Source organism: Anoplopoma fimbria, chromosome 19, assembly GCF_027596085.1.
Source record: "Anoplopoma fimbria isolate UVic2021 breed Golden Eagle Sablefish chromosome 19, Afim_UVic_2022, whole genome shotgun sequence".
In the NCBI taxonomy this organism is placed as follows: Eukaryota; Metazoa; Chordata; class Actinopteri; order Perciformes; family Anoplopomatidae; genus Anoplopoma; species Anoplopoma fimbria.
Window position 1 is genome coordinate 24,792,592 of NC_072467.1, and position 22,760 is coordinate 24,815,351.

Here is a 22,760-nt window from a genome sequence, read left to right on the forward strand (position 1 = left end):
TTTATGCTCTGCTACAATGGAGTCAAACTAGTTCTGTTAGATTTCTTTAAGGTCCTCAGCTGGAAAATTGCTCGAGCATCTTGCATGTGAAATCGACATTGTGCAGGTGAAGGCGAACTTCATTAAACTGATTTTGAATTTTCAGTCAGAAATCCCCCCCAAAAAACTTTTTACCTTCATGTATCTGTTTCTTAATTTTTTTCATATTTTGATGGTTTGACTTGCTTAATGACCTCCATCATAATCATGTGACGGTGTAATCTTCTTTTGCTCCAGGTGGGCTGGTCGCTGCTGTGTCGGCTGATTGAAATATGCCCCAGTACGCTGGACCAGCTGACCAGACCTCTGCAGGCAGCCAAGGACTGGGAGGTACTGGGAGTGCACCAGTAAGTAAAGACATCGCTTTGTGTTGATGTGAACATAGTAAACATCACACCTGCTAAACATCAGCATGTTCATTGTCATTGAAGGCATGTTAGAATGCCGATGTTAGCATTTAGCTCAAAGCAAAGCACCAGAGTTCACGGCTATGTTATCCCATAACTAGAATCACATCCTGATGTACAAGTTAATCATCCCATAAAGTTAATGACCTTACATTTCATATTTATGTTTACATTAGTCATAGGCATAATGTTGTTTATTGTTGGTTGATTCTGAGCTGAGTCTGTTGAGTTTCATGCATTCAAAGCTTTCATTCCCCAAAAACTTGAGGAGCCTGAATGTTCACATTATAACCTACTTATAACCTTTAATCTAATATTAAAAATGCGAGCGTACATTCTGGTTTTTTTAACTGATGACAGGGAAAAATCAAAACAAGATCCTGCTCAAATGCATTTGTTTGGTTTGTTTTATGAAGTATATAACGTGTGTTTATGTTTTCAAAAACACAATACAGTTGTGATTTATCAAACACATATCTATATGAGATGACCTGTTCACCTACTGAAGATCCCATCAGGTGATGCAGCAATGGCAATAAAAAGTGCTCAGGAATGTTTATTCACGCACATATTTGCTCATCTCACAACTTATAGATAAGGCACTTTGTGAAATGGGAAGTAAAGGCTTTAAAAAAAAGTGGGTCCCCAGAATGAAAAGTTTAGGAGAGTAAATCAGTTAAGTGGACATTTGATATAATCAAGTTAAACTCTGTGGTCTTGGTTTTGCTGGTGGTGGATTCAGTATTGTTCTTCTGTTCTTTTCACTTGGTGAAATTCACCTGGTCTATATCTGTTCATAGAGTTTGGCTTTCAAAAGTTCCAAACAGAAATTATACTAAAATCAATGTCAGTTTTCAGTTCCTGTTCATTCTATAGCGCTCATGTTATCGTATCACACATGTTCTTGTGAGTGGTCTTCTCAGTTCCTTTGTATTGCTGTATAACATGTTCTCCACTTAGTATTCCACCAAGCTGTGTGTTTTTTTTTTTCAGTTCTTAGTTTGTTCTCGGAACAAAAAGATGCAATACAGACCTGTAAACCAGCTGCTAGTTTAAAATATGCAGAATATTAACCAACTTTCTTTTCAGTTTGCTGAAGGGAGGCGTCTTTGTCTTGGCTACAGCCTCTGCTTCATGTTTTGCCTTGTTGTGTTTTCCAGGCAGATCCTGAAGGTGCTCTGTCAGTACAGCAGAGACCATAAAGTCGCCATGGTTGGACTCCGGGCCCTGGCTCTCCTGCTCAGATCAGGTACGCAACTATAAACCCCAGCTCAAAGGGTGTCAATATTCTACATCTTTTTGGGGGAATATTTAATCAGAATATTTGAAGATTGGTGTCATCAAATCAGTATAAAAGAAAACTAGATCATTTAGTTTTCTTCACAAAGCCCTTTTTTTAGGAGGAAAGAAGGGTCAAAATGTTAAAAATAGAATTGCAGTCCACATGTAATTACCCCTGCATCCCAGAGCAACATTCTACTCCCCCTTTTCAAAAGGATCTCTTTGGTTATGCATATTTCTGATAATGTGCACTGATTTCTGGGATGCGAAACTTCTTGGAAAGGCAGATGTTAAACTCAGAAATGCACAGCGTGGTCTGCAAAGAATATGAACTATATCGATATTCAAGCAATCTAAAGACGCCCTGCTTCTGAATCTGAGGAGCATTTTTTATGGAAAATATTCACATCATCCCGAAAAGATAGACATTTTTTATTTGCAACTGCTTAGAGATATTCACTACTTATTACATGACAAATTGTGGAGCTTAAAATTTGGAGATAGTAATACATTTAATCAATTTCCAACAAATAATAATTGATTCGTGGGCCTGAAGATTCTCAGTTGCTTCAGTTTTTTCTTTTTTCGCATACATATTAAGGCATCAAACTAGTTTTTTTTCATGCTTTTTTTAAATCATGACTATGTAGACTTGATTCCTCTGCTGGTGCTGGAGGAGGAAGAGGATGTGTTTGGTCTTGTGGTGCAGGCGATGAAGACATTTCCTGCCAGTGAAGAAGTGCAGCTCCAAGGCTGTGGAGCCCTGCAGCTGCTGCTGGAGAGAGGTGAGCAGACACGCACATGCTCTGACCTCAAATATATATACGAGTGTGTAGAGGAGGGCCGCCGTGACACCTCAGTTTATAGAGCGGGTTGTCCTTTAACCACATGGGTGGAGGTTCGATCCCCCAGCTCCTCCTGTCCCCCTGTCGAAGTGTCATGATTCTAAATTCTTGTTTACGATTGAAATGAAGGTTTAGGGCCCTGTGCACCCAAAACTGACTCCTTTCTTCTCTACCTTCCTCTTTAATCTTTCAACTAAGAGAGGAAATGCGAGTTTCCTCTTCCTGCCACCTTGTAGTTGTGAAAGTATATGTGAAATCAAAAATACCCCAAAATCTGAGCCATTTCATTCTTAACTGAACTTTTAACATTTCTAACTTTGTCTGTAGGCTACAGCACAAGGCATTAGGAAATAACAACAATAAACATAATTGAAACATAGAAAATACATTTCTAAAAGAAGCCTTTTGAATAGTCTACTTATGGTAGAAGCAGAAATATCAAGGAAGGATGACCAAATCAACAAAACATGCAAGTCCAAAAACAACCAACTTGTAAAAGGTATACCAAATTATTTTGTGAAATAAACAGAAATTCAATACAATATTCATTCATATTCAAACTGTGTTTTCATGAGTGTAAATAGTCACCTGAAACTAACAATTGTTGTGTTTGTGTTAGCTCAGAATGAGCCGTTTATACTACTTTTCATAGAGTCCTCCATTTTGCCCCTCTCTGTTTATATAGTAGCCCAGAATGGAGAAGCCAAACACTGACTCCAGAGAGATTGTTTCATGTTTATACGTTTCTCAAGGCCACCCTAGTTCCCTTACACAACTTGATAAGGGGGTAGGGGGTATTCAGTAGGATGCAATCTACAACCTCCCCACTAGATGCCCCTAAATCCCCCACTCTGCTCCTTTAACATATCTGTATATGCTTGCAGTAGAGTAGCTAAATATCTTTCTTGTGTTTCCGTGTTTCCAGTAAGTGACGACCACCTGGTGGAGTTTGTGGAGAACCAGGATCATCTTGTGGTTCTGGCGGCTCTGCAGAGGTTCCCTGACAACCCCGAGCTGCTCCTGCAGGCCATGAAGGTTCTGCTCCCTCTGGCTTGTCCTGGTAAGATCATCAGAGCACCCCCATCATGTCTGTGATGTCTGAGAGGGAGAGAGAAGAACTGAGGCTATAGCTTTATTGATTTATAAGTAAAAAAGGGTGTTGTTCAGTTGAACATATTGATCATGTAAGAAGAACACAAATACATTGACCCCTTTCTGTCTTTATTACACAATTCGCACGGTCTATTTCTAAACTCCCCACAGTACCGTGATGTCCCGGTAACGCTTTTTAAAAAAAGTTTTGGTGATAATTAGATTATACCTCAAAAATCCAGTGTTGTGCTTTATGGGAGAGTGGTGTTTGTTGAAAACAGTAACATTTTCATGGAAATTCCCTCATGGTGAGGAAACACAACGACTGCTTTGAGCAACTCTACGTATTTGCTACTCAAATGCATCATTTGAATGAAGAAATTTTGGTCTTATCCAAAAATAAACTTGATCACTTATCAATATGTTTGCGTTTGCAATGTATAATGTATTCAGAAATAATCTAAACATTTTGATAATAACTGTAGTGATAGACTTAAATGGTTTATATTATATAGTAGGTTTTCCATTTGTAATAAAGGCGTTTCACTCAACAGACATCATAAACATTACCCATGAAAAACACCGGCTAAATACAGTAGATGATGTATTTCTTTATTTTGGATGTTCTCTGCACTTAAATTGTAATTAGCTGGAGGATTTCTGCATGAAAAGGGGAGCTGGACATGAAAAAGTGGCCATGAAAAGAGTTTTAGTCTTGAACTATTTTTTCCACTTTAATCTGTGTTTTTCACAGATGTACTATTGATAACAGTCATGGGGGATTCCAGACGGTTTGAAGGTTCAACTCTGTCATTAGTCATTAGTGAGGGTCTTTCTTCTGACCTTCTGCTTATCTCGCCTTTCTTCTGTTGTTCGTCGTATATCTGCTGTCTTCAATTCATTTTGGGCTTTCAGAAGTGAAAATATAGCAGAAAATATAGCAGTTGAAGCTGCTAATCAGTGCTCGCCACACTCATGATATTCTGGCTATTTTTGTATTCTTTTTTGGCACAGTTATGTTAATTGATATTTTCAGGACATACATAAAAAATAATAAAATAATAATAATAAAAAAGATGTGAAAAATTGAAATACATTTTTTTTAAACAAAAGAGAGATAGCAATAGTTATATAAAAAAATTGAAATAAAAAATGTAAAGATAAGTAAAAATTAAAATAATAATGAATAAAAATAAAATAAATGCTGCAGTAAAAATAAAGAAGTAAAATGTAAAAGAGGAGACTAACACATCATACTTTTTCTAAAAGGAAAGTATTATTGTTGCAAGTTGGTGTTCCCTATAACAACAACAAAAGAGGTAAAAGACTCCCTTGCCTTGTACTGTGAAAATATCACAGTGGGGAAAGAGATTTATTGTTTTTCTTTCTATACAACTGTAGTCTGATTCTTATATTACGCATTGTGATACGTACATTCATTTTTATTCACAATTTAAAACATGAAGGTTTAATCTCAGAGAGAGTGTAGCTGTTTTTGAGTTATTGATCTTTTCTCTTCCAGGCAGTAACGTGGAGGTGTTGATGTCGGGAGGCGCTCGCTGCTACAGCGTCATCATCGCCGCCATGGACGCCTTCCCCGAGGAGGAGGAGCTTCAGGAGACGGCCTGCTGCCTGTTCAGGAGGCTTGCGTCAGGTCAGACACAGGGTTAACGTTTTCTAAATTTCTAAATTTTTAATTATCCTCTCCCTTCTTCTACAACATCATTTTCCAGTTGTTTTTCATTTTTGGGATAAAAAATGAGTCTTCACCACTTTTTGTCACCACATATGTCCAAGTTTAGTAGTTTCTTCCAGCTTCTTATAGTTTAGTTATTAGATAAATATTTTACTACCGATAAAATCATTTCTAAGCAACCCTTTAGGTAGCATAGTATGGTATGTAAATTATATAAAAAAACACCTTCTTATTTCAAATTGTTAGTAATAAACTAGTACACACACACACACACTGAATACTTATTCTTTAGGGAATTAAATATTATTTGGTGGCATATTTATATTTATTATGTCATTTTCATATAATCTTTCCACCTGTTCAAAAAATCCATAAGGACATGTTTAGAATAGTGTCTTATGACTTTATTATTTAATGCTATCACTGACAGTAATGCTTTATTTTGTTAGTCTATTTCTTATATTAAGTATCTTTAATTTACCTTGTTGTTACTTGTGATTTTTTGCTAAATGTTTTGTCTAATTGTCCTTGTATTGTGTAATTGTTGTAGAGGACCCCCTTGAAAACGAGGTGGTACATCTCAAGGTTATTCCTAATAAAGAATTTCCAACATATTTCTTTAGTTTACTTCAATGGAAACCAATGTATAATGTTTTATAGTCCTCACTTAAAATCTCTCAGGTGCTCCGTCAATGAATAACTTTTCAGGATCTCTTTGCTTGTTGACAGTCAGATAACAGATAACACTGTTTGCAAAATCAATCAATCCTCACTTTCAACACGGCAGCGTTTGAACTGATTCCTCCCGATAAAGTAATGTGTTTGCCAGCTGACAGATTAAGATTAAAGGGGTCAATAAGGTGCGTTTGTTTTTTGTGTCTCCTATTAGAGAGTTACTACAACATCCTGGTACTGAACGGCGTCCAGAGGGTCGCGGTGAGAGCCTGCCAGTCTTTCCCCGACAACGCCAAGCTGCAAGCCGCCGCCCTGTCCTGTCTGGCCGACCTCAGTGAGGAAGCACACTCACACATGCCGCATTGAAATAGTTTATTTATATCCACACAGAAGGATTAGTGATGGAGACAGCAGGACAATGCCTCTGCCTTCAACATGGACACAAAGCAGCGTTACACGCAGGAAGATGGATTATGTTTGGGTAGAAAAAATGGCACTTTGTCTTTGTTCGTCTCATGCCTAGGGATTGATATCGTTAAGATTTAATAATAATAATAATAATAATAATACATTTTATTTGGTGGCGCCTTTCATGGCACTCAGGGTCACCTTCCATCATAACAAATCAGCGGTAAAACACAATAAACAACAGATGAATATAACATCAGAGTACATTTTATTAATACTAGTACTCTTATCAATACTGCTCATCGGTTTGGTACCTTTATTGATACTCATATCTGTTCTTTTTGATTATTTATCGAGGTGCAAAAAGGCAATTAAAAGCAAAGACATTGCTTGATTATTCTGTATTTAAACAAATAGTCTTTCTTGAGCAGGAGTACAAGAAGTTCCAATATCTTTAACATTCATTGCAATTAGCTTTAATTTATTAAATTATTCATTTATTATTCGTATTAGTAAACTCCGTATGGCATCGCTAACGTTACCTGCAGAGGACGAGGATTGAATGCTGCTCGCCAAACAGGGAAACTGTGCGTTTACACAGATTTTATGTTCTGCTTGTTCAGCAAATCTTTTGATAAATTGCTGCTATTACCTCTATTTCTTGTGAGGGTTTTATTACATCTGTCACAACGAGATTTTTCAACATATTATCCAGCAAATTGTAGCCACACATTGCATTATTTTGTTCTCTATGATCTACTGGTGAAAAACAAGCTGACTAACGCAGTCCAGTACATGAGTCAGCAGATAAACAATGTGTCCTAAGTAGAAAAAAAGCAAAGAAATGTTCTGTGTCTGTTTAACAGTTGTTTAAAAAGCTGCAGACAGTCACTGGTTTCAATAAGGTCTCGTACAGTACAGTAATTACACCGCGCTGTCTCCGCCCTGTCAGCTTCAACCATCGTGCAGAACAAAGCGGTGGCCCAGCAGGGTATGGAGGAGGGGGAGGAGGAGGAGAACAGGGGCCGGGAGGAGGTGGAGGACATGGGCCTTGGCTGGATGGAGGCCTGCTGCACGGCGCTGGAGCTCCACGCTGCCGAGCCAGACGTCCAGGTCAGTCTCAGGTTTCCTTTTGGCCCTTTTTGAGCTGCAGACAATAATTACAGGGCATAATTCTAACTTGTCTGAATCACTTCCGCTTCCTCAGGAAGCTGCTAGCTGGGCCATCCACAATCTGTTACTGCACGGAGCTACAGTGAACCATTCAGAGGAGGAGGGGGATGAGAGGTACACACTGAACAGTGAAATATCACATCCACATCATCGACAGATATTCTCTTTCAGCACTTATGCCTGATGTTTGTGAAAGATTTGAATATCTGGGGACTATGGTGGCCCTAAGAGTTCCACGCACATGCAGATATACACAACACAAACAAATAAAGAAACATCTTCACCAACTTGATGACACATTAAAACATAAAATTGTATGTACAGCATTTAGAAAAAGCTAAACGGAAAATGTTTATAAGGGACACTAAAAAGTGATGCACACGTCTTTGACAGGTTGTTGTCGTTGTTGTTTATTGCTTATAAAGTTATTGAAGTTGGCTATCTTTCATTGAGATCAATTGATTCAGGTACTGATGGTTAATGATAACTAAAAGGCTAAAACTAGCTTAACAGCAGATACTTGCAATAATATATGAATCATGCGACTACAATTTGAAAATAAGCCCCAAAAATAATCGACATTTTTAGCGCTAATAATAGAAGACGAATTCAAGAACTTTCTTCAAACTTCACAGTTGACAACAACAAACAGCAGGTGTCCCATCTCTGTGTCTCAATTTTTAGTTTTCCTTGGAAACAGTTTCCGTTGTGTTGAGAGCGTCATGCAGCAATCTTTCCAAATGCTGCGCAAATGTGTCGTCCCATTGATGTTTTCGTGTGTCGTTTGAGTTGGTGAATGTGTTTTTTAAATGTGTCGTCAAATTAAAGATGTCGTGTCCATTTTGCAAATCAAACAGAAAATCCCGAAAAGAAAAGATAAATGATCTGTGATCTCTATTAGAAGGAAATCTCATGAGAGCTGTTTTGAGAAATATATATATAAAATTGTGTGATGTGAAACTGGGATAACATTTTTTATTTTTTTTAAATGTTCTGTGGCTGTTTTCAGGACTCCCGTTCACAGACAGTTAATGGTGGCCATGCTGCTCCACTCCTCCTCTCCCAGTGTGTTTCAAGCTGCTACCAGTGCCATCGCCACACTCCTCACACACAATGGTGAGACTTTAACAGTGCACACTAAAGCGTCTGTAATTGATATTTTTTTAAATAACAATGTCTCAAGTGACGGAGCTTTACAATTAGTTTTAAACATTGTTTAGCTGTCCGACCCTTAATTCAGTCTCACCGTCCTCATTGGCTGCGTTCAAATTGACCTTCGCTAACAAGTTTGACATATCAACTTATATGCAGATGATATGCCAATGTTGTGTTCACAATCTGTTGAGAAAAAACTATTATTCCAGGGTCAACTATTTGTAAAAACAGTTTTGCTGTCTTGTACAGTGAGAGTCTGCTCTGCTTTTACCGTTTGCAGGTAAAATGCGTTCTCCGCTGCTGTCCAGCGGCCTCCACGTCAACCTGGTGGAGATGATGAAGAGACACTCGACGTCGGCCGAAGTTTCCATCAACGCCTGCAAACTGCTAAACCTGCTCTTTCAGGGAAGGTGGGCACAAACACATTTGTTTCCATTCTGTGATGTCCTTGTTGACTTTAGAAAACCATGTCAGCATGAGAAAGAAAGAAACAGATCGTCCACATTTGTGTATATGACTTTTGTTTTCTGACTTCTGAACATGAAGCAATAATATTTTCTCAAAATGCTCAAAAACAACGATATTCATTCTTAATTTTGGAATGAAATCTGTCTCTCCGTGTCTGTAGGTCAGCCAGTCTGGATGAGTTGAACATGGCCATGAGTCAGATCCTGAACACCATGAAGGTCCACAACTTCATTCCTGAGGTTCAGCTAGAGGCTCTGCAGGCCAGCCTGGTCTTCCTCTGCCCAGGTAAATGTACAGTATATAAGTGCTTTTTCTGGCATGTTTATGCACGGCCCAGAGGTGACCTGCCGATTAAATGTTGTCTGTACGATGATCTTTTCATTAGTTGGTTACTTTGAGTGATATCTGTTGTCTCGAGGTGGCTATTTCTGTCGATGCTAAATACCAAGTTTGTCTCTCAGGCAAAAACATGGACCGAAAAGTGACACTAATCAATATTTTCTATTCTAAATTTACTGGGAGGAACTTTTGACTTGTAATGAAACAGTCTAAATTCCATTTCTGATGTGTTTATATGAAGAAATGTAAAATGAGAGGTTTTCTAAAGGGAGTCTGGTGCTCAGAAACACTACTACGTTCGACCACAGGGACCGCCAAAATCAACTCCAAATTTAAGTTTTTTTCTTGTAGTAACTTTAATGAAATCACTATAAGCTCACTGTTTGGGACTTTTTCCACATGCATTGTCAGTGTCGGCTCGTTTCCAGCAAAACGAGCTCTGACAAACCCACACAAACCACTGTACACAATGTGTCCAGCACCAAACATCAAACAGACAACGTTAGAGGCTAGCTGGTGAAGAAAGCGGAACATCTAGCAAATACAACAGATTTCTTTCTCTGGAAGTATTTTACTTGGGTTCAACAGGTAGAAAAATGTCCAAATGAGTCCTTGATGCTGCTCCTCAATAATATGGAATAACAGTCAGTATGTGCTACATTCTAGTTCTAGTCTTTCAATCTGGTTCAGTGGAGCAGCTGAACCAGATTTGAACCAGTGGAATTTTGTTTTATTTTAAATTCTCTTAATGCGGTTACAGTCTACCCTTCCTCTGCTCCCAGCGCTGAACTCGTTAAACTCCTAATTAGATTAGTGATCGATAACAGAGCGGCTGTGTCCGCATGTTTGACTCACTTTTTTTGTTTTAACTTTGTTTCCCTGGTGTGTTTGAATTCCCAGACAGGAGGCTGAGGGAGCACGGGGTCTCGGTCGCCGACCCCGACATGGCCGACGTGCCGCTGAAGGTCCTGAAAAACCAGTGTGTGGTGGAAGGAGCTCACACCCTCTACCTGGAGGTTCTCAACAGGGTATGAACACACGGACCAACCCAAAATATCTCTCTCTTATAAGCTTAATTTATAGTCTTTCCACCATTATATTTTCAGGTTTTTCTTCCCATTCTCGTTATCGTGATATCTAAGGAACGCCTGGAGGGAACTTCTCCCAAATTTGGCAAATTTTCCACCTGAACTCAAGGATGAACTGCCTTTTATTTTGGTGGTCAAAGGTCACTAAGACCTCACAAAACACATATTTGGACCTAACTCAGGATTTTTAGATGCCAATTAAGAACATTTCACACAAATGTCCAATAGGATTCAATTTCTAAGTGATGACAATTGATGGAAATTGCAACATGACCGAGGTCAGTGTGCAAAATACCCAATGGCAATCAGGGAGGCCGCCCTAACTACTACCTCAGACTTATGCTGAAGTCTTACACAGACTCAATATGCAGCCAAGGCAAATACACCAAACATGCTTTGCAATACAACTACCACTCACGCTAACCCCGACGCCGGACAGACACTCGAACCCGACACAAAGACCTTGGCTCTTCTTCTTCTCTTTGTGGTCCTGGTATCCAAGAAGAAGAGAGAGGTTTTCCTGCTCAAATACAGGTTTGAACGGCAGTGGATCAAATCTGTTAAAATCCGGTTGGTTTAGGTCCAAAAACAGAGTTAAAGACAGGCTTTTCTTTAGGTGACTGTTGGCTGGCTGGGTCATTAACTTCGGAAAAAAGATTTTTAACATTTTAAAAAGACATTTTAGTGACTATAAGATTTTAGAAACCCCCAAAATGTTGCTTTTGAGGCTTTCAGGCGGTCTCAAGTGTCAATCTTTTCAAAAACTGAGCAAGGAGGTCAATCTAGTTAGTCCTTGAATGCTTTAAAAAGAAATCTGGCCTATAATTAATATATAACAAATGGATATAACAAAAAAAGCAGAGTAGAGCTTCAAAAACACCCTAATGGGATTTGGTTGTGAAGCAGTACACAATGTATAGTGCTCTTTCATTACATAGATGAATCAACAGTTCATCCATTCATTGTAGAAATTACACAGAAGCTTGTCTTGCAACCAGAACATCGGAAGGGTGTAATTACATTTTCCAAAAATAATTTGCTTTCCATTCATTGAGTTGACCTACTGAATGTTTTTCCTCCTGTGAGGTTGTTTGGTGATCACTCTGTCTGCAGGCAGAAAAAAGGCATCACATGCGGTGTTCTTATATTTGGTTCACCTCTTTAATATCAGTGAGATAAAGCTTACATAGGGATGTTATTCAAAATCTTGAAGCGTATCTATTTTTTCATCAAGAAACCTTTTTGTCCAAAGAACCCTTTATGGAAGAAAGAGTTCTTCAAGGATGTTTGAAAAGCATGGTTGTTAAAAGGGTTAAAAGCATAACACAAGTTTTCTGAAGAACCTCCTTGATGGGTTCTAGGTGAAACCTTTGGTATATAAAAAAGTTATCGATAGAGCCCTCTGGAGTTTTTTTTTGATAAAACCTTTGGAATATAAAAAAGGTTCTCGGTAGAACTCACTCGGTGGATTCTCAGAATATAAAAGGGATCTCTGTAGAACCCCCTGGATGGGTACTAGTTGAAGCCCTTGGAATATAATAGGGGTTTTGTTGGAACCCCCTGTTAGCACTCTTAGAAGGTTGAAAGGTTCTGAATATGACCTCCAGAGAGGGTACGGATGGATCCATTACACTTTAGAAGTGTTCTCAATAGAACAGGGGGTTCTTGTTGGAACCTTCCACAGGTGGTTCTAGGTATAACCCTTTATGTTGATTTCTAGTAAGAATCCTCTGAAAGCATTCCAGGAACCAAAATGTCTTCTCTTATGAAGACAAATTGAGGAGCCCTATTTAGTTCTAGTTAGCACCTTTGTTTCTTAGAGTGTACTATAAGATTGTTGTATTTTTTTGTCATTTAGCTGCAGATACAGTGTGAACATCTTAAACCTTCATCACATTGAGTTTCTGTTTGTGTCTGTGTTCAGTTCATCAGCAGCTCCATCATTCAGAGGTGTGGTCTGAAGGTTCTGTCCGCTCTGGCCGACTGCTCCGGTGCCGTGGACCTGCTCTGCCAGCAGGGCGCCATAGACACGGTGCTGCATACACTACAGATGTTCCCACGGGAACGAGGTACAGTAAGCTATCGTCAAATATGATTTTTGGTAGTTTTAGGGATTGAATTGGAGAGGAAAGTGTTTTTTCTTTGATTTAAAGGGTACACAAACTTGAATATACACTGGTTGTATAGTGGAATTTGACACATTCCCTCATCTGTACATGTAAAATATTAATATTTCATATTAAAGATGACTCATCATGTTTTCACTGACTTCCTCCAGAGATACACTACTGGGGTTTTACCCTGCTCACCTACCTCGTATCCAAGAAGAAGCTGTCCAGGATGATCGTACCTGTTCTGGCCTCCGTTGTTGTCGCCTCACTCATCCAGTACAGAGACGACTCCGAGATGCTCCTGAAGGTGACCTTTAAACACAGTAATGTCAAATATCTGTACAAATTTTTTGTATGTATGGTAACATATGTAAAAACATAAATTTTACCTCTCAGAACACAGGAGTTGTTGGTCTCCTGCTGCCTCTGTCGGTTAGTTTGTTTGTGTTATTGTTTGACTTTGGTGTTGTAAAGGGCTAGTTTGGATTCACCAAAGTCACACAATAACACACACTAACTGATCAAGTCACAGTAATAATAATAATATTAATAACTTTAGTTATATAGCACCTTTAAAAACTGAGTTTACAAAGTGCTTTGACAGACAAAGCAGAAAAAGCAACAAAATGAGTCAAATCCACATAAAACAGTACAATATTTAACAACGTAAAACCAATCGATACGATAGAAATAAAATAATAAAATACATGTAAAATAATATATAGTAAAACCAATAATAAAATAAAGCATTAAAACTACGACATCACATAAAAGCCAGTGTGTAGAAATAGTTTTTTTTGAAGAGATTTAAAAGAGATTACTGAGATTACTTTACCTGTAGACCAGCAACTTCCAAAATATCTCTTTAAATGTTGATGTTATTGATTGCTAGTAGTCTGGATGCTCCGGGTACATCAGTGTAAACTTTGTATAGAGAGTATTGTATGCTGTTGTAAAGCCCTTTTTGAGGCATTTGTATATTCTGGCTTTATGGTATATACTATGAGGAAAAAAATGATTGGACATCTCTTGAGTGACTTCTCTCTGGTCGTTTGTCCTGCAGTGTTTTCAGGTGGCTTTGAGGATGCTGGACGCCTGTTCAGGAGCAGCTGCTGAGCTGCAGAGAGAAGACTTTGACAGGCAGATCTTCCAACACCTCAGAGAGGAGACCTCTGACCAGAGCAACCATGCTGTGAGTGAGACACAAGAAACACTTCATTATGGAAAGAACACAACGGGGAAATTAAATGTTTTTCTTTACTTTTCCGCTTGAGAAGTCTCGTTCTGAGATCTTGTGTAGCATCCACATTGTCAAAAAATCATCATAATCTACCGCCATGACAATGAAAACTCTTTTGGATAACACTAATCTACACTTTCTGTACTCCCAGCACAACACCAGCACTTTTCCAGTTTGATGTGCTGTATTTATAATTATGTAACTGAACATGAATACGAGGAGTTTCAGTGTCAGTCACACTGTGCAGTCATGTCGACACACTGGCTCTACTGTACTGCTCACAGGAACGTACAGTACAAAACGGCCACATACCTGACATGCCTTGGATAAAACTGGAAGCTACAACCATAATTTGATTAACTTTCGTCTCCTCCGTCTCCGTGTAGCTGCGTAAGTCGGTGTGCCTGGCCCTGTCTAAGATGTGGAGCGACTCCCAGCTGCACTACAGCATGCTGGAGAAGGCCTGCGAGGACGGAGACGCCACGCTGGCCGAGTGTCTGATCGAGCTGGGCGCCGACATCAACGGGAAGACCAAGACGGAGTCTCTCATCTACCAGGTCAGAGGTCACAGAGCCTCACAGATAAATCCAATAGGGTCATGTGGAATGTGTTAGGGGAAGTTGAGATGTTTCCACTCCTGGAAAAAAAATCCGTAACACAATCGGATAACAATCTCTCGATCTGGAAACAGATTTATGATATGTGGATGTCTTTTTGGTCATGACGGAGGCTACTATCTTGAAATTTCACAGCTTTGGTCCGGACTGAAATGTCTGAAACTATTGGATGTACTGCCATGAATCTTGGTACACACAGTTCTCCCTCAGGATGAACTGTGACAGCTTTCTTTTTACATATGTTTAAATGTTTACTTCTTCACTTAAGATTAAACTCCTTAAACTGGCAACAAGGAAGATCTTTAGTGTATAATGAGAATAAATATCAAATGAAAATTAAATCAATTTAAATAATGCCCATAATGCTAAACTAAAAAGAACTGAAATCAAACATTATAACTTGTTTTCAAGTTATTTAGACAAACACTGTAACCAAACATTAAACCAGCAACAACATAAGCATGATAGCATTGTCACATTAGCATGCTGTCATTAGCATTTAGCTCAAACCACCACTGTGGCAAAGCACAACATCACATAGCATGGCTGTAGACACTTGTTTGGACAATTTTGGACTAAATACCTGAAGAAAAAAAATATACATCTAATCAGTCGATCAGCAGAATTTGGTTGTTCATCATTTATTACGTAGAAATACTGAATATTTTGTAGTTTCTTCTTCTCTAATATGAATATTTGCTGTTTTGCTGTGTTTCATTTGATCGTAAATTGAATAATAAGTTTATCTGCCGTTTATGAGACACAGCAGGCAATTTTAATTTTTTTGTTTTATTTTATTTTTCATTGGAAAAGAGTTGGCAAAACAGCTGTTTTTTAAATAATTTTATAAAAGCTAGTTTACTCCTTCTAGTTTCTCAAGATTACCAACCCTAGATTTAAACACTGGGAAGTTGTAACGGACATTCGTCAATATTTTTAGATATTTCATAGATTAATAGATAAATCTGGGAATGCTTATACGATACTCGAGTTCCAGGACGGATAACAAAACATTGAATATGACCAGATCAGAGACTTTATAACAGATTTTGGTACTTAACACTTGTTGCTAATGACTTGTTACCAAAAACAAATTCAGTTTTGATACTTTGACAAATAAAATAATAATTAGAATAAGCATAAATTCATTCTCATTCATCCCCTCTCTGCCGTCTCCTCCAGGTGTGTGAGCGAGGCGGACCCCTGGAGCTGGTGGAGCTCCTCCTCAGCCGAGGGGCCCACGAGCAGCACCTCCGACGGGCTCTGGCGGTGAGCGTGAGGCGCGGCGAGGGTCCCACGGTCATCCAGCTGCTGGGCCGCCTCGGCCTGGACCTCAACAACAGCGCCCTCTGCCTCGGGGCTTCAGGCTCGGCCGCCTGGACGCCGCCTGGCTCAGCCCGCTGCTGGCGGACCGAGGGAGAGCGCTCAGCCTCCGTTACAACAACAGTGAGGAGGAGCCGAGGCTTTTGTCTGTTTTTATAACATTGTAAAAGAGAGTTTTCTTACATTTTCTAGACTGAACAATATCGTTTTTACCCTGTCTTTATTTCTGTGTTCTCTGCTCTGTCTTGAAGGTAAAGGTGTGAGTTTGGCAAAGTACATTCAGTCGGTCCAGAGGTCCAAGAGCATCAGTGGTACTCCTAGATCTCTGGGCGACCCCTACATGACCTCTGGCTACATTTCGGACGAGAGCAACGACTCCAGCTTCAGCTTCGTCTCCTTGGACGACAGTTTGTTTTTCAACGACGACATGGAGAGTGATGGTAAAGTGAATGGACCTCAGACATTTTTATTCTATTAAGGCAACAAGACTTTAAACTGTAGATCCTTTGTTGCTTGTCAAAGCAGTAACATCTCTTCACCGTGACGTTGTTTTCTCAGAAACGCCGACTAATTTCATACGCATTATGACACATCCTGTGATTAACATTACGTCATCTGTCTTAACTCTTCAACCTGGTCTGCTGCACTTCAAAGAAGCCACACTGATTATCTAAAGATGCTTTTGACCTGTGATTAGTCTCGGCCTGTTCTTACTCAGTTTAGTGATGTTTCTAATTAGTGACAAGTTAATTTGCAGTGTGACCGCTTACTTTAAAAGTTAAGTGCTCAGCAACTAGACATTGTTGTGGATGTTTTTATTAATTGTCAATAACAATAAAGAAGTTTAAGTTGATCGTTAAATATATGATGCATGATACAAATATGGGCATCTACAGAGACTGTAAAGTGTGCTGTTTTCACTGGAATGTTTTTGTCCCCATATTTATCTTCTTCCTTTTTTTGCAGGCTACAAAGAAAATATTTATTTTTCCGTGTGATTAGTTTAATAACAAAAAAAATGCAATGCGTTGCAGAAGCAGCCTTCTGTAGGATAAGATGGGGAGAAAACGGAAAAAAATCCAAGAATATAAAGATTGATTGTAGAATAAACAAAGAAAAACATTGTATTTTGAGTACCAACATTTATTATATTAAGAAGGATAATCTTAACTCTTCGAAAATTAGATTACATGCAACAGGGAGCGGTTACCTAGGTTACCTCAAACTGAGAGGAAAAAAACAAAGCGTACTGTGGCAGCGAATGTAAAAAATATGAGCTGCTTTCTGATTATGAAATGTTGTTTATCTGATGATGATGATGATGTCTTGCTTTCCCTCTTCATAGGAAGTGACTCTCTGTCGGGCGTTCTGTCTCCAAAGCCGCACAATAAATCATCAGAGGAGTTGAGGGGGGGGTCCTCGAAGAAGAAGCAGGGCCGCCGCAGACACGCCAGTGCAGAAGTAAAAACCCCCTCATACACATCTGGTGTCAAGTAGTCAGAACATTTGATCTCATGAATATATATATATATATATATATATATATATATATATATATATCTGACCCAGATGAACTTCTCTCCCCTCACTGTTGGTTTTCCTCTCTTATGTCGTTGTTGTTGTTTTCTTCTTCTTCTCCAGAGTGGTCAAACTGAGACTGAACACAGTGAGCCTGTACAGAGGAGATCTGGAAGGACCGCTCTGCCCAAAGAGAGAGCGGATCCGCCTGCTGGACCTGTCGGGTAACGAGCTGGACTCTCTGTCCTGTCTGCTGGACGACGGCTTCGTCCAGCAGCAGCTCGGGCATCTCCTCCGCCTCGACCTGAGCCACAACAGCCTGCTGGAGTTTCCCTCGGCTCTTTGCCAGGTAACGCATCTGATCTGTGCCGAATCATCAACATATCAACAAGATATTCTGAATTAATTATTATTTATTTTTTTTTTCTTTTGCAGAATTTGAAGAGTCTGACCCGACTGGACCTGCAGGGCAACCAGCTGCAGTCTCTGCCGGTGGAGCTGCTGTCCCTGCTCTCGCTGAGCACGCTCAACGTCTCTCGTAACTGCGTGGGTCCCCTGCTGACCTTTGACCCCGCCGTCACCTGCCCATCACTGAGGCAGCTCAATCTGTCCTTCAACAAAATCACTGCGTTCCCTCACGAGCTGGGCCGCGCCATGAATCAGCTGGAGGAGCTGTTCCTGGAAGGGTAAGATGACACCATGACTACTCTAATATGATAATATCCGGAAATAATTGGAAATAAGAACGTTATTGTTATGTTAAGACCATTTTATGCCACTGATATAATGATAATATAATTACATAATAATGTAAGTACACTATTTTTAAAGAGCGGTGAACTTTTAATTCTTAAAGTCACAGTGAAACAACAGTTTTAACGTTTTTAACTTCTATACTGCAAGTATTATTTGAGGGATTTAAATCACATCCTTTGCATTTGATTGGACCGCTGGAAAGTGGGCGGGCTTAAATTGTAAGATTCAGAGCTACAGAGCTTTTGTTGCTAAAAACTGGAGAGTGATTGATTGATAGATAAATGTCATGATATTATTGGTTGAGTTTGGTCAGAACTAGCTTACTTCAGCACACTTCATATTTTGTTTTAGAGGACGAAAAGATTGGATTTTGATAAAGAAATAATCTTTGTAAATGTTTTTGCATATATCTTATTGCAAGATATGAAATATAAATATTATTTTTCCAATTTCTCTTTCCAGTAACAGTATAGCTGAGCTCTGCGATCCTCTGTATCTGCCGGAGATCAAGCTGCTCGATGTGAGCAAGAACAGCGTGGAGAATATTTCTCCAGACCTCCTGAGCGGCTGCCCCAAACTGGAAACATTCAGTGCCTCCATGAACAAAATCTGTGAGTACCATCAACTGGTTATTAGATTATCCGCACAGCATTGGACCTTATTTGTCTGCCTTCCATGTAATCTATAATGCACTAAAGCAACATGTGACCCTTAATAAGATTACTGGTGTGTGGACAAAACAAGCAGATTCACAAGTTTAGAGAATATTTAAGAGATTTTAACAGATGTTCCTCCAGAACACTTTAGAATCAGACGGGTGGCAAAGCTTTAAAGGCATTCTACATTTTAATATTTTAATAAAATTAACTATGAGGAACATTTAACAGATTATGGAACTGTTTCAGTTTACTACCGATGCCTTTATATGACCTTCATAGGTAAACAAGACCATCAGCGAGAAAGTTGGCTATTTCTTTAAAGTAATTTGAATGTTCGTCAACTGTGCCATTGGGTCGGATTCTGCACAGAAATCTGATGAAATCATGCAGGTTCACCAGAAACTTCAGATCAGACTGTCAGACACCTGCTGCAGTAAAATGAGAGGTTTTCTAAAGGGACTCTGGTGCTCAGAAACACTACCGCTTTTATCCACAAGGACCACCAAAAATCAAGAAGAAATAAAAGTTCCTCTTAGTAACTTTAAATCACCACCATCTGGTCATTCTAAAAGAAAAAAAAGAAAATTGAGCTTTTATCAAAATTGACAGTCAGAGAGATATGGGAGATTGGCTTCCTCGGCCAGTTGATCTATTTGAAGAATGAATCCATACAATCTTGAGTTATTCAGCGTTGAATTTAAGGAATGTTTTCTGTTTTCCTCCAAAAAGTAAATATAACTTTTATGACAAACAGTTGCTCCACATTCATATTTTGTGATATTGAGACACAGAAACATCTTTACTGTCCTCTCCAGGTTCGCTGTCACATCTCCCATCCAAGATCACAACGCTGAAACTAGCAAACAACGGCTTCACTGATGTTCCTGAGTCCATCCTTAATCTCCCAAAGTGAGTCAGACAGTTTCATATTTAAAATCTTTCCAATTTTGTGGCCCGTTAACACATTTCATGCATCCCTCTTCTTGTAGTAGAACCGCTTAACTCTCATACTTCCATGTGTCCAGTTTGCGGTCGGTGGACATGAGAACCAACAGCATCGCTGTTCTGCCCGGTCCGGGACTCTGGGAGTCCAGCAACCTCCGAGAGCTGATTTTCAGCCAGAACGGCATCAAAGTTCTGGATCTGAGTGGGCCGATCCACAAGTGGACCAGACTGGAGAAACTCCACCTGAGTGACAACAAGCTCTCTGAGGTAAAGATGAGTTTTGCCTTCTAATCAGAATCACACTGATGAATGCTGTGAAAGTACAGTTTATCCTGGTGTAACTGATGACGGTTGTGTCGTCTCTGCTCAGATCCCCCAACAGATCGGCCTGTTGGAAGGACTCACCTCCCTGGACGTGAGTCGTAACGCTAACGTGCGGTCCTTCCCCGATGAGATGGGGAAACTGGGCCGACTGTGGGACCTCCCGCTGGACGGCCTTCGACTCCAGCTGGACTTCAAACTGATCGGCAGCAAGACCAAAGACATTGTCAGGTCAGAGGCTTTACAAAACTTGGGTGTTGTTTTTTAAGACACCAAGATTGAATGCTCTTAGAAAACTACATCTCAAATCCCATATTTACAGTTTATGATAAAGTCTTGAATATAGGAAAGAGTAAAGCTCATAATAAATACACTTTTTCTCCCAGGTTCCTGCAGCAGCGGCTGAAGAAGGCGGTGCCGTACTACCGCATGAAGCTCATCGTGGTGGGGAACGCCGGCAGCGGGAAGACCACCCTGATCCAGCAGCTGATGAAGCTGAAGCGCTCCCAGCTGAACTCCAAGCTGAACGCCGTCGGCATCGACGTCCGGGACTGGACCATCAGGGAGCGGGACAAGAAGAGGATGGTGCTGAACGTCTGGGACTTCTCAGGTCGGCCTGAACACGTGAAGTTAGAAGTTAAAAGTGCACATGTCTTCTAAAGTCCTAAAAGCAGGTTGTAGCTGCAGTGATGTGTGTTAAACAGAGTATTAGAACAGAGTAGATAGATTTAAAAATCACCAAGTTACCAAGATCTGAAATCTTTGTATTCAGTTCCAAGTAATCAGTTTTTAGACCATGTAAATAAATAAAAAGCTAATTTATCTAATTTAATTTATTAGGCAAGTTCCTAGAGAAAAATTCCCAGCAGTAATTGGATTTGCATGAAACTTTTTGAAACATGCTCACATGGCCAGGAAAAATCTTTGGTGTAAAACCATGAATGAAATATGTCATAATTTCTTAAAATAGTTACTATGAGGAACTTTTATTTTGTGTTGATTTTGGCGCATCCCTGTGGACAAAAGCGGTATTGTTTCCGAGCACCAGACTCCCTTTTAGAAAACCTCTCATTTTACTGCAGCAGGCGTCTAAGCAAACCCAAATCTGGTTCTGTCCATGGTGGACTAGTCTCTGCTTAAGGCCCCACTGGAGTCTGTTGAACCTGCATGATTTTATCTGATTTCATCAGAATCTGAACCAATGACAAGCATTAATAATAACTGTGTAGAAATCGCCAAACTTTTCGCTGGTGGTCTCGTTTACTGATGAAGGTCATATAGAGGCTTCATGAAAAAAAAAAAGAGAAGTTATGAGGTTCCTAACAGTAACTTTAACCAACAACATAATGTAGAATGTCAGTGCAGTGAAAAGCCGTATGAACTGTGTCTGAAGTGATAGTTTCGGTTCTTAAAGTTGGCTCAACAATCGCCGAAAGCAAAACAATCAGTGTATTCTTCTTTTAACTTTAACTTAGTTAAACCCACCATTTGCCTTCAATATTGTTTGGAGCTGGTAATTTGAACTCTAATTGACATAATTACATCCTAGTTTATTTATGACAAAATTATCTTCATTTCTCAGGAAACCATTTTTATTAAACTAATTACTTTCAGTTTTAATTGCCTTCCTGAGTTATTTCATTTAAACTTTATTAGGAACTTTTTAGGAACTTATTTTTATCCCTTACTTTTTTTTTACCAGCGCTACAAATAGATACTTCATGTTAAACTAAGTTAAATGATTCTTAAAATCTTATGTCACGCATGTTGTTAGACACTGATTGTCATGTGGGTTTCATATTCATCTGTTGTGATTTTAGTTTCACTCCCTGCGTCTCTACCACACAGGAGGAGAGGAGTACAGCGGCTCTCACCCTCACTTCCTGACCTCCAGAGCTCTCTACCTGGTGGTGTACAACCTCAGCAAAGGAGCCAGCCAGGTGGACGCCCTAAAGCCGTGGCTCTTCAACATCAAAGTGAGTCATGGAGGTGTTCTCATGAATCAGAGGGGAGAGTTAACGACCCAAATTCATTCATTAATACTGTTGAGTAATTAATAGAACATCAAAAATATTTAAAAGACTAAAGGCTTCAATGATATCAATTTTTATTGATAGAAGATAAATTTAGATTATTTCTTAAGCCAATATTTTAAGATAATATGTTGGTTATTGATAAATGTTACAAAGATAAAAGATTTGATGAGAGAAAACAACTCGTCTGTGTTTAGTATGTGTTGGTGCTTCGTTAACTATCATAAAGCCTGTCTACTATTAACATATATTAAACTAAATTAGATTTCAAATGTAAAAGAAAAATGAGAAAGATGTCAATCAAATAAAAATAATAATAATCATGATAATCATGATAATAAAAGTATTTCATGACGGCAACTACGACAGCATATTTGGGCAATTGTGGGTAAAAGAAAAGGAAATATTCTGAGAAAAAACTTGAATATTCCACCAAAAAAAACACTTGAAAGTACTCAAGATTATTTAATCATTCGCGTCAATAATTTGCAAATTTAAGAGGAAGAAAGAAACTCCGAAACAATGTGTGAAGGAACTGCATCACTTCCCTGTGTAAGGTTGGAATCCACCT

The 22,760-nt window shown here is 39.2% G+C and overlaps 1 protein-coding gene across 1 annotated transcript in view; it reads left to right on the forward strand.

Annotated features, from left to right (window-relative positions):
* Positions 1–22,760, forward strand: part of lrrk2 (leucine-rich repeat kinase 2) — a 39,404-nt gene that overhangs the window by 3,650 nt on the left and 12,994 nt on the right. The window contains 29 exon segments of the mRNA XM_054619909.1: positions 277–386; positions 1,607–1,695; positions 2,378–2,512; positions 3,498–3,632; positions 5,187–5,318; positions 6,250–6,369; positions 7,396–7,556; positions 7,651–7,730; positions 8,626–8,732; positions 9,052–9,181; positions 9,400–9,524; positions 10,479–10,606; positions 12,591–12,735; positions 12,945–13,084; positions 13,841–13,969; positions 14,404–14,574; positions 15,817–15,988; positions 15,991–16,080; positions 16,209–16,397; positions 17,303–17,418; positions 17,599–17,669; positions 17,671–17,824; positions 17,911–18,161; positions 18,694–18,842; positions 19,706–19,799; positions 19,916–20,102; positions 20,206–20,387; positions 20,543–20,766; positions 22,005–22,132. Of these exon segments, the coding sequence (XP_054475884.1) occupies positions 277–386; positions 1,607–1,695; positions 2,378–2,512; positions 3,498–3,632; positions 5,187–5,318; positions 6,250–6,369; positions 7,396–7,556; positions 7,651–7,730; positions 8,626–8,732; positions 9,052–9,181; positions 9,400–9,524; positions 10,479–10,606; positions 12,591–12,735; positions 12,945–13,084; positions 13,841–13,969; positions 14,404–14,574; positions 15,817–15,988; positions 15,991–16,080; positions 16,209–16,397; positions 17,303–17,418; positions 17,599–17,669; positions 17,671–17,824; positions 17,911–18,161; positions 18,694–18,842; positions 19,706–19,799; positions 19,916–20,102; positions 20,206–20,387; positions 20,543–20,766; positions 22,005–22,132 (4,044 nt within the window).